At 38.9% G+C, this 16463-nt stretch overlaps 2 protein-coding genes across 2 annotated transcripts; one reads left to right on the top strand and one right to left on the bottom strand.

Annotated features, from left to right (window-relative positions):
* The first annotated feature begins 4997 nt into the window (after positions 1-4997).
* gla (galactosidase, alpha) lies at positions 4998-11565 on the top strand. Its single transcript, XM_041253972.1, is given in 9 exon segments — positions 4998-5161; positions 6172-6331; positions 7235-7253; positions 7256-7411; positions 7806-7860; positions 7862-7895; positions 8123-8193; positions 8195-8282; positions 9212-11565. Coding segments are annotated over 9 exon segments (1044 nt in total). The 3' UTR covers positions 9509-11565.
* Positions 11566-11661: 96 nt separating this feature from the next.
* Positions 11662-14901, bottom strand: LOC121318800 (60S ribosomal protein L36a). Its single transcript, XM_041255870.1, has 5 exons — positions 14824-14901; positions 13561-13666; positions 12943-13010; positions 12346-12468; positions 11662-11735 (listed from the first exon to the last, which is right to left on the bottom strand). Exons 1-5 carry the CDS (start codon positions 14824-14826, stop codon positions 11715-11717), a joined length of 321 nt encoding a protein of 106 aa, XP_041111804.1. The 5' UTR covers positions 14827-14901; the 3' UTR covers positions 11662-11714.
* Positions 14902-16463: the final 1562 nt, after the last annotated feature.

The raw sequence follows: 16463 nt of genomic DNA on the forward strand, positions 1-16463 counted from the left end.
ATATTGTATAACAGCCTATTGTGTCGCTGACACCTTTCTTTCGCCCTGCAAGGTTGTTTTGCACTCAATGTGAGAGCTCAGTGGCACAGGAAACAGAACATGCAGATATCTCTAACGAGACAAGCAAGCATGGTAAATATTTGCAACTGCAACCGGATATGCTGCACACCTTCACTCTTGCTGTGATTTTTCATATGGGCTGTGGCAGAGCAAAGCCCTGCCCTTTATAAATTGGCAGGGATGGGGTTAATTTCCCTTATCTGCCTGGGTTTCTTATGTTCAGGTGGCTGGGGTTGATTAGGTTAATTAACGATCAATCAGCGCCCAGCCACCTGACATAAAAGGAGGCCTCTGCTTCTCATTTAGGGAGAGGGAGTTGAGGAAGCAGGTTGGTGTTTGTTTTGTGATTTTTGAATTTTGTTAAATCCATTGAAGGCGTTGCCCAGCCTGGAAACCTTATTTTTGTAAGTTTTGTTATCTTTCTATTTGTGTTTAAATATCTTTATTTTGCCCTTGTGCACTTTATTTTTGTGTTTATTTATAATAAAAGTATATTTAAACACAAAGAGAAGGATAACAAAACAAAACTTACAAAAATAAGGTTTCCAGGCTGGGCAATGCCTTCACTGGGTTTATCAAAAATCACAAACACCAGCCTGCTTCCTCAACTCCCTCTCCCTAAATGAGAAGCAGAGGCCTACTTTTATGTCATGTGGCTGGGAGCTGATTGATTGTTAATTAACCTAATCAACCCCAACCACCTGAACATAATAAACCCAGGCAGGTAGGGGAAATTAACCCCATCTCTGCCAATTTAAAAAGGGCAGAGCTTTGCTCTGCACATGGGCATCCAAAAGTTGGGATGCATGTCATTTGCTTTCTTTCTGCTTGTGTTTTAAGTTTGTAAATGACTTTCAAAACTATCTATGACTGCAAGAAGGCAGTGGCTAAACTATTTAACTTTTCTCCACCAATCAAGAGTGTGTGTAGTTATCCAGTCCAAATCACATGGTCGTATCAGAGCTGAGTTACAGCTGCAAGCAGGTCAGCACAGATCATACCAATCACCAAAGCTGGGATTCAGTCCCCTTTCTTTGTAAAGTGAAAGGTACAGTCACTGGAAAAATGTACTGGCAAGTCCCCAGGTTGGTTTGTTGCAGGGTAAAAGAAAAGCCTTTTAAGTGGAACTTGATTTTAAACAAAATGTCTGGTTAAGGAAAGTGCCCAATTACGCCAGTGAAGCAAGATGTGCCCCTAATTAAACAAGACATAAATAAGAAACTACAGATCCCTATTGTCTCTAAGCAGACAATTAAAAAAATATATACATATATACATTTACATACATTACCAACAATCCTATTACAAGTTTCTGTCTCTGTTCAAGGACCGGTGTACAAATGTCACAGTGTTTAGAAGAGCCCATATTTGTATAAATTAATGACAAAAATTAATTAACCCATCAAGGACCAGGCTGATATATATAAATGAATCCCATCACAAAGGTCTTTTGCCGCATATTATGGCTGACCAATAGAATCTGTTTTTGTTCCCGCTGCCAAATTATACACCTTTTAAGGGTTTGGAGCAAACAGTAGACTTGTGCAGTAAATGCTCAGTTTCATACACTCACGTGGTTTTGTTTGAATGTTTTATTTTGACAATTCCTACACCTGCTTGACACAGGCTGAACGTGCATCAGAGTGGATTTTTGTTAAGTTCCACCAACAACAGAGTCCAACATGCAACTCTGGTGATGCATCTGTCACGAATTGCTACCAAGCAACTAGCCTGGTCAGGCACCGCTTCAGTCTGAAGACTGAAGAATCTGTCAAAGTTACAGTTGAGGTCTTTTTGTTGAGCAGAAACTAGGTTTGAAGCTCAGTAGGCCGATTGGCCCATCCATCAGGGGGTGAGAAAAATTGAAATCTGACATTTAGAGCTTTGGGGCCTTTGCTCCAGCCCTGATATTAAGTGGAGTGAATGACAAATTGTCCCCTTTAGGTATATCCCTTACTGGAGTCTTTGATAATGTTTATGTTGAAAGGTGTACCCTTGACATTTGAGAAAGGTCACGTTGCCCACTTATTAATGTTCTCCCTTAAAGGAGTGCCAAACAGGGTTTTAAAACCCATTTGCTCACCTCTTATTAGCATTAGCAGTTTTATCACATGTCCTCCTTTTCTTTTTTTGACAAAATGCTGCTTTTAAAAGTCAGAATTTAGGATAACGCTCTTGAACAGGATAAATCAAATTGTTTCTTCCTTCTTCCTGGTATCTTATCACTTCGGTGGGCCACATGCCCTGACTGCAGCTAGATCATTTACATCTACGATGCGCTACATCTTTATAATCAGATCAGCAGTTTCCTATTCTATTTATTCTTTTGAGACAAATGCAGAAATGCAGAACTGGAGGCTGGGTGTTTGTTGTTTGTATTACCTCACTCAGACCTCTAAGAGAATTGATATCCCCCAATAGATAAACAAGCCAGACAGACATCTCACCTAACATTTGATTTAAATATTTTTTCATATATATAAAGAGGGAAGAATGATCTATTCTGGGGTAGAAGGGCCACCCTACAGTAGTAATTTGGCATTTATTAATTAGTAAACACCTGTTGTTTGATGCAATTTTACACCTGTGTGGGTGAGATGATGGACACTATCCAATAAAATCTCCTGCATATTTTTAAAGAGGAGGTGACTTTTTATTCAGTGACACCATGATATTTAGTGTGAAAGTAGCTTTAGTGATAATAATAATAATAATAATAATAATAATAATAATAATAATAATAATAATAATAATAATAATAATAATAATGTATAGGGAGACATTATAAAGACTTTCTGAAAGTCAAGCAAGATAAGGAACTTTGCAAACACAAGACCAGGGCCCTGTTCCTCGTAGCTGGTTTAACTAATTCAGGCGAGGTTAGCCAGATTCGATTAACCTGATAATTGAAGTCAGGCTATCTTCCTTCCTCAACGGCAAAAACAGGCTAAAAGTGTCTCGCTAACTCGATTCCGATTTAAGAAATCCAAGTAATTGCTCATGCTCGTGCTCCTCAAAGGGAGAATCACAGACCACTGAAACAATGATCTTCATGAAAGATGGCGTTGAAAGAGAGAGCAACTTTTTTCAGCCTGACTGAGCAAGAGCTTATAATGGAAAGTTTTGAGGAATATAAAAGCATTATCACAACTAAATGCAAAACTGCTGCTGCCAGGTCCAGAGAGGAAGCATGGAAAAAAATTGCAGATAAGCTAAAAAAGTTTTTTTTTTTTTTTTTTTACACTGAACAAAAATATTAATGCAACATGTAAAGTGTTGGTACCATGTTTCATGAGCTGAAATAAAAGATCCCAGAAATTTTCCATATGCACAAAAAGCTTATTTCTCTCAAATTTTGTGCACAAATTTGTTCACATCCCTGTTAGTGAACATTTCTCCTTTGCCAAGATAATCCATCCACCTGACAGGTGTGGCATATCAAGAAGCTGATTAAACAGCATGATCATTACACAGGTGCACCTTGTGCTGGGGACAATAAAAGGCTACTCTAAAATGTACAGTTTTGTCACACAACACAATGCTACAGATGTCTCAAGTTTTAAGGTAGCGTGCAATTGGTATGCTGACAGCAGGAATGTCAACCAGAGCTCTTGCCAAAGAAATGAATGTTCATTTCTCTACCATAAGCCGCCTCCAATGTCGTTTTAGAGAATTTGGCAGTATGTTCAACCAGCCTCATAACCGCAGACCACGTGTAACCACGCCAGCCCAGGACCTCCACATCCGGCTTCTTCACCTCCGGGATCGTCTGAGACCAGCCACTCGGACAGCTGATGAAACTGTGGGTTTGGACAACCGACGAATTTCAGCACAAACTGTCAGAAACCGTCTCAGGGAAGCTCATCTGCATGCTCGTCGTCCTCACCAGGGTCTTGACCAGACTGCAGTTCAGCGTCGTAACCAACTTCTGTGGGCAAATGCTCACCTTCGATGGCCACTGGCACGCTGGAGAAGGGTGCTCTTCACGGATGAATTCATTAATGCTGTGAAAGGATTTCTTGTTCACAAACTCCGCCTCATTTAGTCCTGAGGTTGCCTTGATGGGGATCTGACTACAGTCCACAGCACCAGTGACGTTGGGGAACTCTGCATAATGTAGCCTACTTAATACACGATAACGATGGGATTACCAATTCATTAAATTGCATATAACCTAGTAGATTACCTGCGACTGCATAGAAGACCTCTTTGACAGCGTCTCCCCTTGTATGTCCCGGAAATGTGATGAACACATTAAGAAATCTCTCTAGGGGGAGGTAGACCCTTCGGACTGCACGGCAAGCAGAATCGCCAACTGAGTATAGGAATGCGCCACTAGCGAAAAAAAGCGCAGCCCTACGCATGTAGTCTGTGTTACTGTCAACGCAGGGCTGAGACGGGTGGTATGTGCAATGTAAGGCTCAAGTAGATTTATTATTAAAATTGATCTATGGGATACCTAAGGGAGGACGTTGCCATTTTAGAGGAGTGTGTCAAGTGCTTTCATTGGGTAGAAGTACGAGTTTTTATACACGGGACCGCCTAATTTTAAATTAGCCTGCGCTGGAGCAGGTTACAGCGTAAGGGTGTGTTGCTATGGTAATTTAGTCGGCTAGACTTTAAACTTGCTTCGAGGAACGGAAAAAGACAGACTTCTGTCGGAGTTATCCTGAGAGTTATCCGGCTAACTCAGTTAGCCAGCTGCAAGGAACAGAGCCCAGAAAGAGAATCCACAGCCGTATAGTGTGACCAAAGAATAACACAGTATAGTCCCGCCCCCTACAGTCACTGGCTGTTTCTCGCCAGTCCCCCGTCTGAATGGCTCATTGTACTGTCCTTAACTAACAACAGGAAATAAAGGAATGCAAAACTATCACAAAGTAACTCAGTTTCGTCAGGTTGATTGTACTGAAGGCGCCGGTAGTTTATGCACTACAATGGCTAAACCTGGGGTTAGTCTAGTAATAACAATTTGTGCATTGATCTGTCCTGTCCACTTACTAGACAATGGCCTTGCACAGACCCCAACCATGGGCTGGTTACATTAGGAAAGGTTTATGTGTAATGTTGTCTGTGTGAGCAATCCCCACAATTGTATAAGGTAAGGTGTACCCTGCATTTCTGTTTTGTTTTGTTTGTTTTTTGTAATATATCCATGGTATCAATCAGTCAATACGTTGTATTATGTTATGTTGCTGATTGATTTATTACTTACCAAATTAGTTTTTGATATCTGAAAGCTTACTATAACAATTTTCTCAAACTAAATTCCCATCAGTTAATGCAATATTTTACCTTGACTTGTTTTTCTCCCTGGCTTAGATGGGCAAGGGCATTTACCTGGCAATCATCTGCTATACTGTAGCTTGAAGTATAAGAACTCTCTGTAAGAAACAGGATCTATAAAGCAGATGCTAGATTTAACTTTTTTTTTTATTATTTATTATTCTGTACACATGGTCCACTCTATTAAATGACTGCTATAGTAATTTTAGATGTATGAGTGTTGCAATTATACAGTAAATGAGGAGCGATCCTTTGTAATTGATCTGTGGAGACACCTGAGGTAGAGTCCACTTGCTTTGCTGTAACTAACAACATAGTTCATCCCTATCCCTTGGCTCAAAGGACTTGTGCACCACAAATGGGGGTCATAACAGCCAGCTTTCATTGGCAACCAATTAGTCCCACAGCTTCCCAGTTGTGCTTTCAGGCCCTTCAATTCTTAATGCTAAACCACACTACCCACCAGAACCTCGGTTCTAAACACAAGGTGACATTCCAGTACCTTTCAGTGCATCAGTTCTAATCCCTGTGTCATCTGATCCTGAGCTGAAACCATTAGGTTCCACTTGCCTTCACACCCTTAAATGAAACAAAGTCCTCCTCGCATCTCTCTACTCGGCTCTTAAATCGGTCACGCCACATTGCCAGAACTCTCAGTACAAGGCCGCAATAAGCTCTTTTACCCTTGTTAACATCGCAGTCCATCCAATGGCACTAACTATTAATGCTGATCATAGCCTTGCAATAAACAAACAAATACTGCCAAGGGAAGATGCAGCAGTGGAAATGTCCTCTTCCGATTTGATCCTAGATCTGTTTAAACAGCGAGCAGCTCTACATGCAGATGGCTGATATTATGGTGCAGGAGGGCTGGAAGGAGGCTGGCTATGAGTATGTGTGCATCGATGACTGCTGGCTCGCCCAGGATCGGCTATAGCCTGTCCCAACATATTTCCCCAGCGGAATCAAGAAACTCGCTGACTATGTAAGCCAGGCTCATATTAACACCACGAGGAGGTTCACAGGTCACACTTGTTTAAGTGGTCAGAATTCTCTTATTCAAAATGTTCCAGTAGAAACAAAAGCTATGCATACTTGTTACAATTAGCAACTTGTTGTAATTAACAACTTTCTTGGCAAGTTACTAACGTGCAGTAAGTTGCTAAAATGTTTGGATCTGCTTGAAAAAGTTGATAAAGTGCACATCACGCTCGCATATAGTTTCATGAACATAGCTCTGTTTTCAAAACTAATTCTGACATTTTTGGTCTTAAGTCCATCCATTCTTTTGTTTTGCCCCATTATGATTCCAGTAAAATCACTTTACAGGATTGTACAACCTTTTTGACGTTTCTGCAATGACCAAGTTAAATGAAGTCTGTTTCTTGTGGTTTTTTTTAAACACTATTGGTACAGTTCTTACAAAATGTGTTAGAATTGTTGTCAAATTTTACAGTAATAATAGTTGCAAATGTACATGAACTAGGGGGTATATCATTTGAAATGACAGCATTATAAAAACAAAGTACTGCATCATTCTAAATAATCCCCCAAGATGTGTAACAAAGGCCCCATCTGCTGGAGAGAAGTGGGACTGCAATTACGCTTGAAAAATGAGTGTGGTGTGCCTCCTACAGTATCTTCAGGGTAAACAGGATTCATAACTTGAGAAATGCAGGGTTTATTATAGATAATCAAATAACTACAGCATCATTTATGAACAATGTATGTTAATTTGGTAATCCATAAAGGCATTATTTGTATTTTTTTTTCACCAAACTATAAATCCATATTCAGTCTCTAATGAAGGCATTTGTTAAAACGTATGTCTGCTGATCTTACACCACTAATAAAATAATTCTACGGTTGCATCCGTGTCTGTATTCAGGTTCACTCTAAAGGACTGAAACTGGGATATACCAGGACGTTGGCAATTTGACCTGTGCTGGATAGCCTGTGAGTTACGGATTCTATGACTTGGACGCAGAGACCTTTGCGCAATGGGGGGTGGACCTGCTGAAATTTGACGGATGTAATGTTGGCACGTTGGACATACTGGTGGAAGGTGAGGGGTTTCTTTTTGTGTCGAGTATTGGGACAGAGGCATGACGATAATCCTCTTGCTTTGATTGCTTGAGTTAAGCCTAATTTCCACTGCAACAGATTTTAGGTTGTTTTGTACTGTAGTTGAAATGTATGTGAGTTTCAAGATTCTAGTACCGTTTAGTTTTGGAGTACAGTCGTAGGTTCATAAGTCTAGTTTTCTATATTTTCAAAAGCATTATTTAATGCCTATAGGGCAGGATAACTGCAGCGTGTAAGATTTGGCACGGTAAACAATTCTCGAACAATTTAGAAAGCAGTGTAAGATCAGACGTTTCACGTTGAAACAGAGTGCTCTGTTTTAAATGTAGTCAAGCAGATTCACAGTTCTTCATTGTATTTTGTTTTTCGCCCAGGATATAAAAATATGTCAAGGGCACTGAATGAGACTGGAAGGAATATTCTGTACTCTTGAATGGCCTCTATACCTGTGGCCTTTTCAGCAGGTATGGAATACACGCACATTTTATACATAGACTTGAACATGTTGAATTCTATTAGTCAAAGTTATTCAATTGTAATTTAGCTTTTTGATAGTCCATAGCAAGTCATAATAAAATACCGGTAGATCATTACTTACAATATGTGTTAACCATCATATAACGTGTTCTAGTGTATATAAAAAAAAAGCCATTGATATATTCGTGAATTTAAAACTGTGGTTTGTTTCTAGCCAAACTATACCGATACCCGTCAGTACTGCAACCACTGGCAAAGCTATGGCGACGTGTATGATTCCTGGCAGTGTGAAAAGCATTCTTGACTGGACTGGGATCCACCAGAATATGATTGTGCCAGTGGCAGGACCGGGAGGGTGGAATGACCCGGATATGGTATGCAGAATTTAGGCACGATTCGGCAGATTTACTGTCGTTTGTTGTTGGTTTGCTGTTGCAGATGATGTTTGTTTACACAAATAGCCATTATCAGTAAATGGCTATTCTGATGTAAATAACTGATATTTTAGTATGCATTATGAAGCTTGAATTCGTTCAGAAATCCAACAGAGGGTATTGTATGTGTGAGATATGTATCATTTTCCAACATTTGGAACATGGGAATTTCATCTTGTAGGTTGAATAGTACGGACACTACGTGATAATATATTAAATATGCTGCCATATGCAGATGCTTACATCTCTTACTGCACTGGTTTCTCTGTAACAATGCTATAAGTTGGTTTCAAACGCTGACTTTCTGGTGTACACTGGCTTGTAATACAATGATGGGGGGGGGGGGGGGGGGGGGGCTGCAGAACAAGCACCTCGTTGCCCTCAACCAGGATCCCCTGGGCAGACAGGGCTACCACATCGGCAGGGTAGGTGGTTTAGTTTAATATCTGCAACAATGAAATGCACAGCTGGTGTTCTATGCTAATAAAGAAACTGAAAATGTCTGTGAGGATTTGCCGGTATCACGCAGGCATACGTCACAGTTGACTTGATTTATTCTCCCATTAAATGTAAAGCTATTTTATTCAGATTTGTGGAACATTTACGAGTTATCGGACTTTGCAGGGAAAAAAAACGAATTGTTACAAAACTTCAAATGTTGGAAATTCCACGTATACTTTTGCTGCTTTGTTGCTCTCTTTTAATAAGAGGCCCACGGTAAGGTTTAGGTGTTGGCATGAATTGGGAAAGCAAATCTATTCCTGTTAACAACTAAAGTGTGTCTTATGCTGCAGCCTGGTGGGGTGGAGCGGGCAATCCCAGCAGGGCTGTGAACAAGGTTAATTCATTGTGTTCTGCTTCATTTACAGCTCAACAGCTTTAACGTGTGGGAGCGGCCAGTCAGGAGGCCGCTACCCATTCGCGGTGCTCAACAGACAGGAGGTGGCCCAGGCCAGTTCCCTCTCTCGCTGGCTGCTTTTCCTTCCTGGAAGGCCTGCCACCCAGCATGCAGTTACCCAAATCCTCCCCAGTTAGCAGGATCTGGGAGTCCTGAACCTCATCTCAGCCCTACAGCTCCAAATCAACCCATCTGTGACAATCCTGTTCACTCTGACATTGAACAAGTCTGGCTGCTGGAAAAAAATGGAACTGGAACTGAAACATGAACAATAAGCAGGAGACTCCCAACTCTCTATTTTAATATAGGCCTGCTAGTACATGTTGATGGCTGGAATTCAAATAGAACCTAAAATCTTGAGATTCGATACAAACATGTCAGTTTAGCTGAAACACATTATTCCAAAAACCAAAGCACTTGTTTATTCTTTTGATTTTAGTATGGATTATAAATGCTAATGCAGATGCCTCTATGTTGATATATATTTACAAAACATTCTCAGACATTAAATATTTACCAAGTTTGTGAGCGCTTTTTTTTTTTTTTTTTAATACCAGATTGTATCTTATCAGGCTGTTTTGTGAACATGTCTCTAATAATACATGTAACTTACAAAAGCATTTCACTGGCTGTTACATTGCTGCTTCACAAGCAAAATTAAATTTCAATTATTAAAACTGTGTCCTGAAACAGTTGGAAAATGCTTAAAACTCAGACAGTGGCTTTAGCAGGCCAACAATACTTTAAAAAAAAAAAATCCCTTTCTGTTGTCTTAGTAGCAGAGGTCTGTATAAAGACTTCTGTTTTATATGAAGCGGCTACTGATTTGCTTAACTGCATTGATTCAATATAGACACCTGCACTGGGTCTCAGACACACCTATTGTGTTTAAAAAAACAACTTGAATTTACCTTAAACCTACCTGCAAGTTAATTGAGTAATACTGTAGGAATGTTCAGACAAAATGTTTTTGATTTGCTTGTATTTTCTAGGTTTTTATGTCAATGAAGGAAATTGTTTAGTCTTTAATCAGGTGCTGCCTTTAGAAAAATACAGGAAAACAGAAACTATTGTAAAATCTTGAATGCACTTTACTGTAAATTGTTGTTCAAGTTTGGGTGTTACTCCACTAAATAAAAAGCATTGATTTAAGACTGTACAACAGAACCCACTTGATAGTACTCCTGTCACCACATTGTAATGCCCGGCCTTAGGAATTGGTGGCAACAGTAATTCATCTTGTAAACTATGTTTATGTTAACCTTTCAATGCATTCCTTCCAGACAGGTCCTATACAGTATAGACACCTAACGAATTGGGAGTACTGTTCTTCTTTCAGATATGTGGCATTCAATCACTTGCATATCCAACCTGAAAATGTTGACTTCAGAGACAGTTAAACGAGTCTGATGCATTCCAACCCTTGTCCGTTTTTTCAGAAAAAAAAAAAAAAAAATACAAATGTCAAAAATACATTGCTGAAAGGACTGTTAAGAGGTTGGACTCCATTTAGATGTACTGTAGTTGGTACAGTACTATATGTAACCAACATTTTAATTCAAAATGTTGATATTCTGAAAATACCACTTGCCAAAAGACAACTGTGGCCAAGTAGGTTGTATACAGTATACACCTAAATCCAGTATGTAAAATTCAGCAAAATGAAATCAATGTTACCAATGCACAGAACTGCATAAATTGTAAAAGGCAATGCAGTTTAGCAAATAAAAACACACCAGTTTCCAGAGTGAACAGTATCCAAAGTCAGTATTCAAAATTGTAAAACAGTGCTCGATAAGGTGCGAATGTCACATTTAACTTGAAAATGAAAACACACAAAAACTAAAGATTTGAGGGGAAAAAAAAAGAAAAAGGGTGCAACGGGCTTTATCAGAAAACTGGTGACAGTCCTAAATCACATGCAACAGGAAATTCATTCATTTATTAAAAAAAAAAAAAAAAAAAATGGTGATCGATTTTATTTAATACAAGGGCAGTAAAACGCAATGGATGCATATCTGGGTAATTGATAGTGCTAACTACTCTAAAATCATATACAAGATATAAACCAATCACTTATTGACTACAGTGCATGGTGTTCTGTGCACATTTCATTCCCAGCTTCAGTTATTTCTCCAAAGTGTGTAAGAGGTCTTCAATAAAGACACCCTACACAACCTATGAACTTGTATGCAAAGAGCACGTTGGGAAGCATCTGTGATGCCCCGCCCCCCCCAGAAACTCTTATTACAAGAATACAAGGCAATATAGTCATCAGGGGTAGCAATGGAACAGCAATAGTTCAGGTTGTGGGTTCCTCTATAGCCATGCCAGAGATACTTTGCTTGGGTGTAAAATAAATTTGTAAATACAGGTTAATCACATGTATTTGTGATTTGGACAAAAGCACAACAGTTTTGATACATATCAATTGTTTATTGACAAGATGGAATTTCAAAAACACAAGATGCAGCTTAGAACTGGATGACCTGGCCCTGTAAAAGAGGAGGAGAAATAGCATCAAGAAACACATTGGGAAATTTAAAATCGTGTCAGGGTTTACTACAGTCCAGAAAAGTCTACAAACCTGACCATTTTACCTGAAATGACCTAAATCAAAGTAAAAGGTGGTCCCAAGATTAGCTGGTGCCATTTGAATTAAAGCAAGGAACTGCACAATTGAATTATGAAGGCACATTTAGCCATGTATACTATCCAAAACACCAACAGTGGAAGTGCCTACATTTACCCCCCACCACCATGCATAGCAGATTTCAATAAATCATTCACAACTGCAAATAATCTATTAGTTATTCTCCACCTGCAATTATGCAGCAAGAGTATTACACTTTCCAATTTGAATTTAGTATACATTCCACACTATAAAAAGGTCTGGTCACAATCAAAGCGATGGTATTAAAGGCTAGCGATTACTAAATTAAACCTACAAAGCAAAGCAGCCCAAAAACAATGCAATTGGTTTTCAGAGATGCACCCAAAAGGCTTGATGGCTATGGCATACAGAAGCAGTTTTTTCTAAAAGCCTTCATCCCCAAACATGTCAATCTATTTGCATTTCCAAAACAGTATGATTTCCTGCCATACCTTTCTCTTTTTGTCTCCTCCCAGTTCAAAGTGCTTGCATCTCTTGATAGCCAGCATTCTCTTGGACCTGCAGTTGGGCTCCACACACTCCAACCTTAGCACAATCTTTTTTGTGGTCTTAGCCTACAGGGAGAGGGATAAAGGAGTTCAGACATTTCTCCCCAAAAAAGAGGCTACATGCCTCCCAATATCGTAGTCATCATTAATCCATCTATTCTGAATACCAAAAAAACCACTGCTCAAATGTAAAAGACATACTAGCCTGCTTGCAATGTATTCCCACCCCACCTACTAATCTAAAGCAATGGTGGTGCATGGCTGGTGTATGTGACTATCTTGGAAAGATTTGGAAATATACTACAGTACATCAAAGGAGTTCAAACTAGATGCACTGCTTTTAAGTGGTCTCCAGTTGCAACAGCAGAAATCTTTGAAAATATAGGGGTGACAGATGTATAACAACAACTGATGTTTTGTTAAACTGATCTGCTTGTCATGCAGGAGCAAATTTTAAATTCAGGATTGCCAAACGTATTCAATTAAGTTATCGAAACAAAAACTACTGTTCAATTCCACGACCAGGCAGCTCCTACACACCTTTTTACGGAAGATTGGCTTCGTCTGGCCACCATAACCGCTCTGCTTCCTGTCATAACGTCTCTTACCTGGAGGGGGCAAAACAAAACAGAGTTTAAAATGATAGCTTCAGAATATTTATCTATGAATGTTGTGGATTTCTCTCTTGACAGATTCAACTTAGTGCAGCTAACTCATTTTCCAAAAGGCAAATTAGAAGGAACACAAAGGGATATTTTTTCTGACCTAGTAAAGCTGAATCTAAGCTGGCTTGCAACATCAAACAACTCAACTCTAACCAGCGTGGTTGAGGCATTTAAAGTGGCACTGCACTCCGGTCAGAGGCAGTTCTGCAGAAATGTCAAGCCTTAAAAGTCAGAGGGTTTACAGCAGTGGTGCACAACTCTGTCCTGCAGGTTTTTATTCCAGCTGCACCCTAAAGTACTTTACTGGACCTTATTAGAAGCTTAATTAGTCTAACTAATTTAGGGTATGTTAAAAGAAAAACCAGATGGGACACCAGCCCTCCATGACCTGAGTTGTGCACCACTGGTTTACAGCCACTGATAAGCCCCCCCCCCGCCCCCCCCCCAAAAAAAAATTCCACCTTTCTTTGGTAGAAGCAGCATGGACACTTACCCTGGGCGTACAGAGAGTCCTTCCCCTTCTTGTACTGGGTAACTTTGTGGGGCTGGTGCTTCTTGCACTTCCTGCAGTAGGTCCTGCGGGTTTTTGGCACGTTCACCTAAACAGATATACAACACTTACTTTTTGGAAGCCTTCCCAAGTGCTCCATCAGTGTAATGCAGAAGCGGTATATAGGCCTACACAACTCACAGAAAATAAGTTGACAGCATTGTGTTACTAAAAAGTAACAGGTATTGTTGATGCAGTGTGTATCAAAACAAAAACGAGTTTCATTAGATTTCGACCAACTGAATCTCAGCGACCATGCTCCGACTTTAACCAAACAGACAATTCTGCTGATCCAGTAAAATGTATGGGCCTACATTTACACGCAATACAATCACAAACAGCAGTGACATGGGAGCTCACCCTATGGACTGCGACCTCCTCATCACAAGCAACCCATAGAGCACCCAGGGCTCAGTCTCTCAAAGACATTAACTGAGAATCTCCAATAAATAATCACGTACATCAGTTAACCAATTAAACATTTAACAGACCGTTTCAGGAAACAGCTCTCATTTAAAACTTACTTGATCAGATACACCGTGTTAACAAGATTGATGCACTAGAATAACACTTGATTATGTTCAAAACATTGTTAAAAAAAAAAACAGAAAGTAGCAGCGACAACTTGCACTGCAGAAGTATAACTTGCTCGAGACTTCATTTAACTACACTAGACTCAACCACATGTAGGCCGGACTATCCTTGCGAAAACCACTACAAATGTAAAATAAGTTTACAAAACGGCATGCTTCGTATCGAATAACGCCATTTCTGAATATCATCCACGGCAACTGAAAACACGCGTAATTCCTGAATCGAGGGGAAGAGCCTTATCCAGGACAACAACGCGTTTTCACAGGCTGGCCTACGTTCCCACAATCTCTTATTTTACACACGTTTAAACACAGGCTCACAAAAACACGTAACCCAACTTTGTTTGTTGTCAGCATTTACTATAACACCGAACTCTATGTGAACTAAACCGGACAGCAGGCAGCCATTTTCCAGCACTGTACTGTAAGCAGTGCACCGTAATTCACATAAAAATATGTCACTAAACAGTGGACTTGTACTAAAAAATACTAGGGAGAATGGTTAATTTAAAGTTAGTTTTACAAGAAAAGTGCTTGTTCAGAATACTGCATATGCATAATTCCAAAGATTATTGTAGATTACAAAATAAACAGGCGCTGACAAAATACTCACCATGGCTGCCAACCCGTAGCAGACGTGAAGAGGAAGGATTGTTCCGGAAACACATTCTTATAAGCTACCGCCGACATTGAAAACCAAAATGGTCCAGAACAGCACCCCCTTCTGTAGAGGAGGAATTTATGCATATATTTAAGGCAAGTAAAATACACAGTTATATTCGGCAGCCAGGTAAAACATAGTTTAAAGGTAGGGTATATGTAAATGTAAACAATTTGAGCAACGTGTTTGGGGAATATAGGAAAACACAAGTAGAAAAAAATGGTTATATTGTTAAAGGATATATTGATGAACGTATATCAATTACTGAACAATTTAATATGGGGGGAGCTGAAATATGCAATTAAGACTAGTGAAAATGCAGCACCAGGGAAATACAAAATATGTAGCATAATTTTTAAATGTTGGGAAGAGGATGCGTTAAAATCATTCTATGGTAATATAATGATATTTGGGGTAAATGAAAATTGCCTAACGAGAAGCACACAATTATTATAGCAATAGGGAAACAGGGGAAAGACCTTGCTTCACCACTATCATATATAGACCAGTTTCTTTGACACCCATCGTGTGTAAAATAATGAAGAGAATGGTAAATAGAAGGTTAAACTTAGTAATAGAAAACAAATGTTATTATCTGCAGTACAGAGTGGGTTTAGGAAAAACAGAAGTACTATAGATCAAGTAATATGGAGTCAGATATTAAGAAAGCTTTTAGTAATAAAGAGACTTTAATTGTGGTCTTTATTGATTTGGAAAAAGCATATATGTTGTGGAAAGGTGGTTTGTTATTTAAAATGCATAATATGGGGATACAAGAAATACATGTTTTGGTGGGTTCGAGATTTTTATCGTTATCGTTAGGACTTCAGAGGTGTATAACATGGTAAATGGTACTCCACAGGGGAGTGTTGTTAGTCCAGTTTTATTTCATATAATGAGAAATGATTTGCCAAAAAAATGAAATGTTAATATGTCATTATTTGCTGATGATGTGGCATTATGGTAGGAACGTAAAATATATCATAGGAAAGATGCAGGTGGCAATGGATGAGGTAGAGGAGCGGGCAAATAGATGGGGTTTTAAAATCTCAGTATCCAAAACAAACCATTTTTATTCTTTAAAAAATAAAAATATTAAATCTGTTTATATAAGGAACCTATAAATCATATAGATGATAATACATCATATAGATGATAACATCTGGATAACATTGGGGGGATATTTACAAAAAACAGACTAAAGTATCTTTGTTATATACTTTATATATATATATATATATATATATTATATATATATATATATATATATATATATATATATATATAGACACACACACACACACACACACATATATATATATATATATATATATATATATATATAGTATATATATATATATTACCATGGTGACCCCATTAATTCTGAGGAGACTGAGATTGGGAATACATTATTGGATATAGCTAAGTGTGCAGGTTAAGCGAGTACTGAATGAATGTTGGGGAGTCTATACTGGAGATAAGCAATTAAATACATCTGGTAGAAGGGTTGCAGAAATAGTAGAGCAGTTTAAAATGACTGAAATAAAAATAACAAATGATAAATGTCAATTATACCACCACGGCAGTTAATA

This window comes from Polyodon spathula, chromosome 7 (genome assembly GCF_017654505.1).
Source record: "Polyodon spathula isolate WHYD16114869_AA chromosome 7, ASM1765450v1, whole genome shotgun sequence".
NCBI lineage: Eukaryota > Metazoa > Chordata > Actinopteri > Acipenseriformes > Polyodontidae > Polyodon > Polyodon spathula.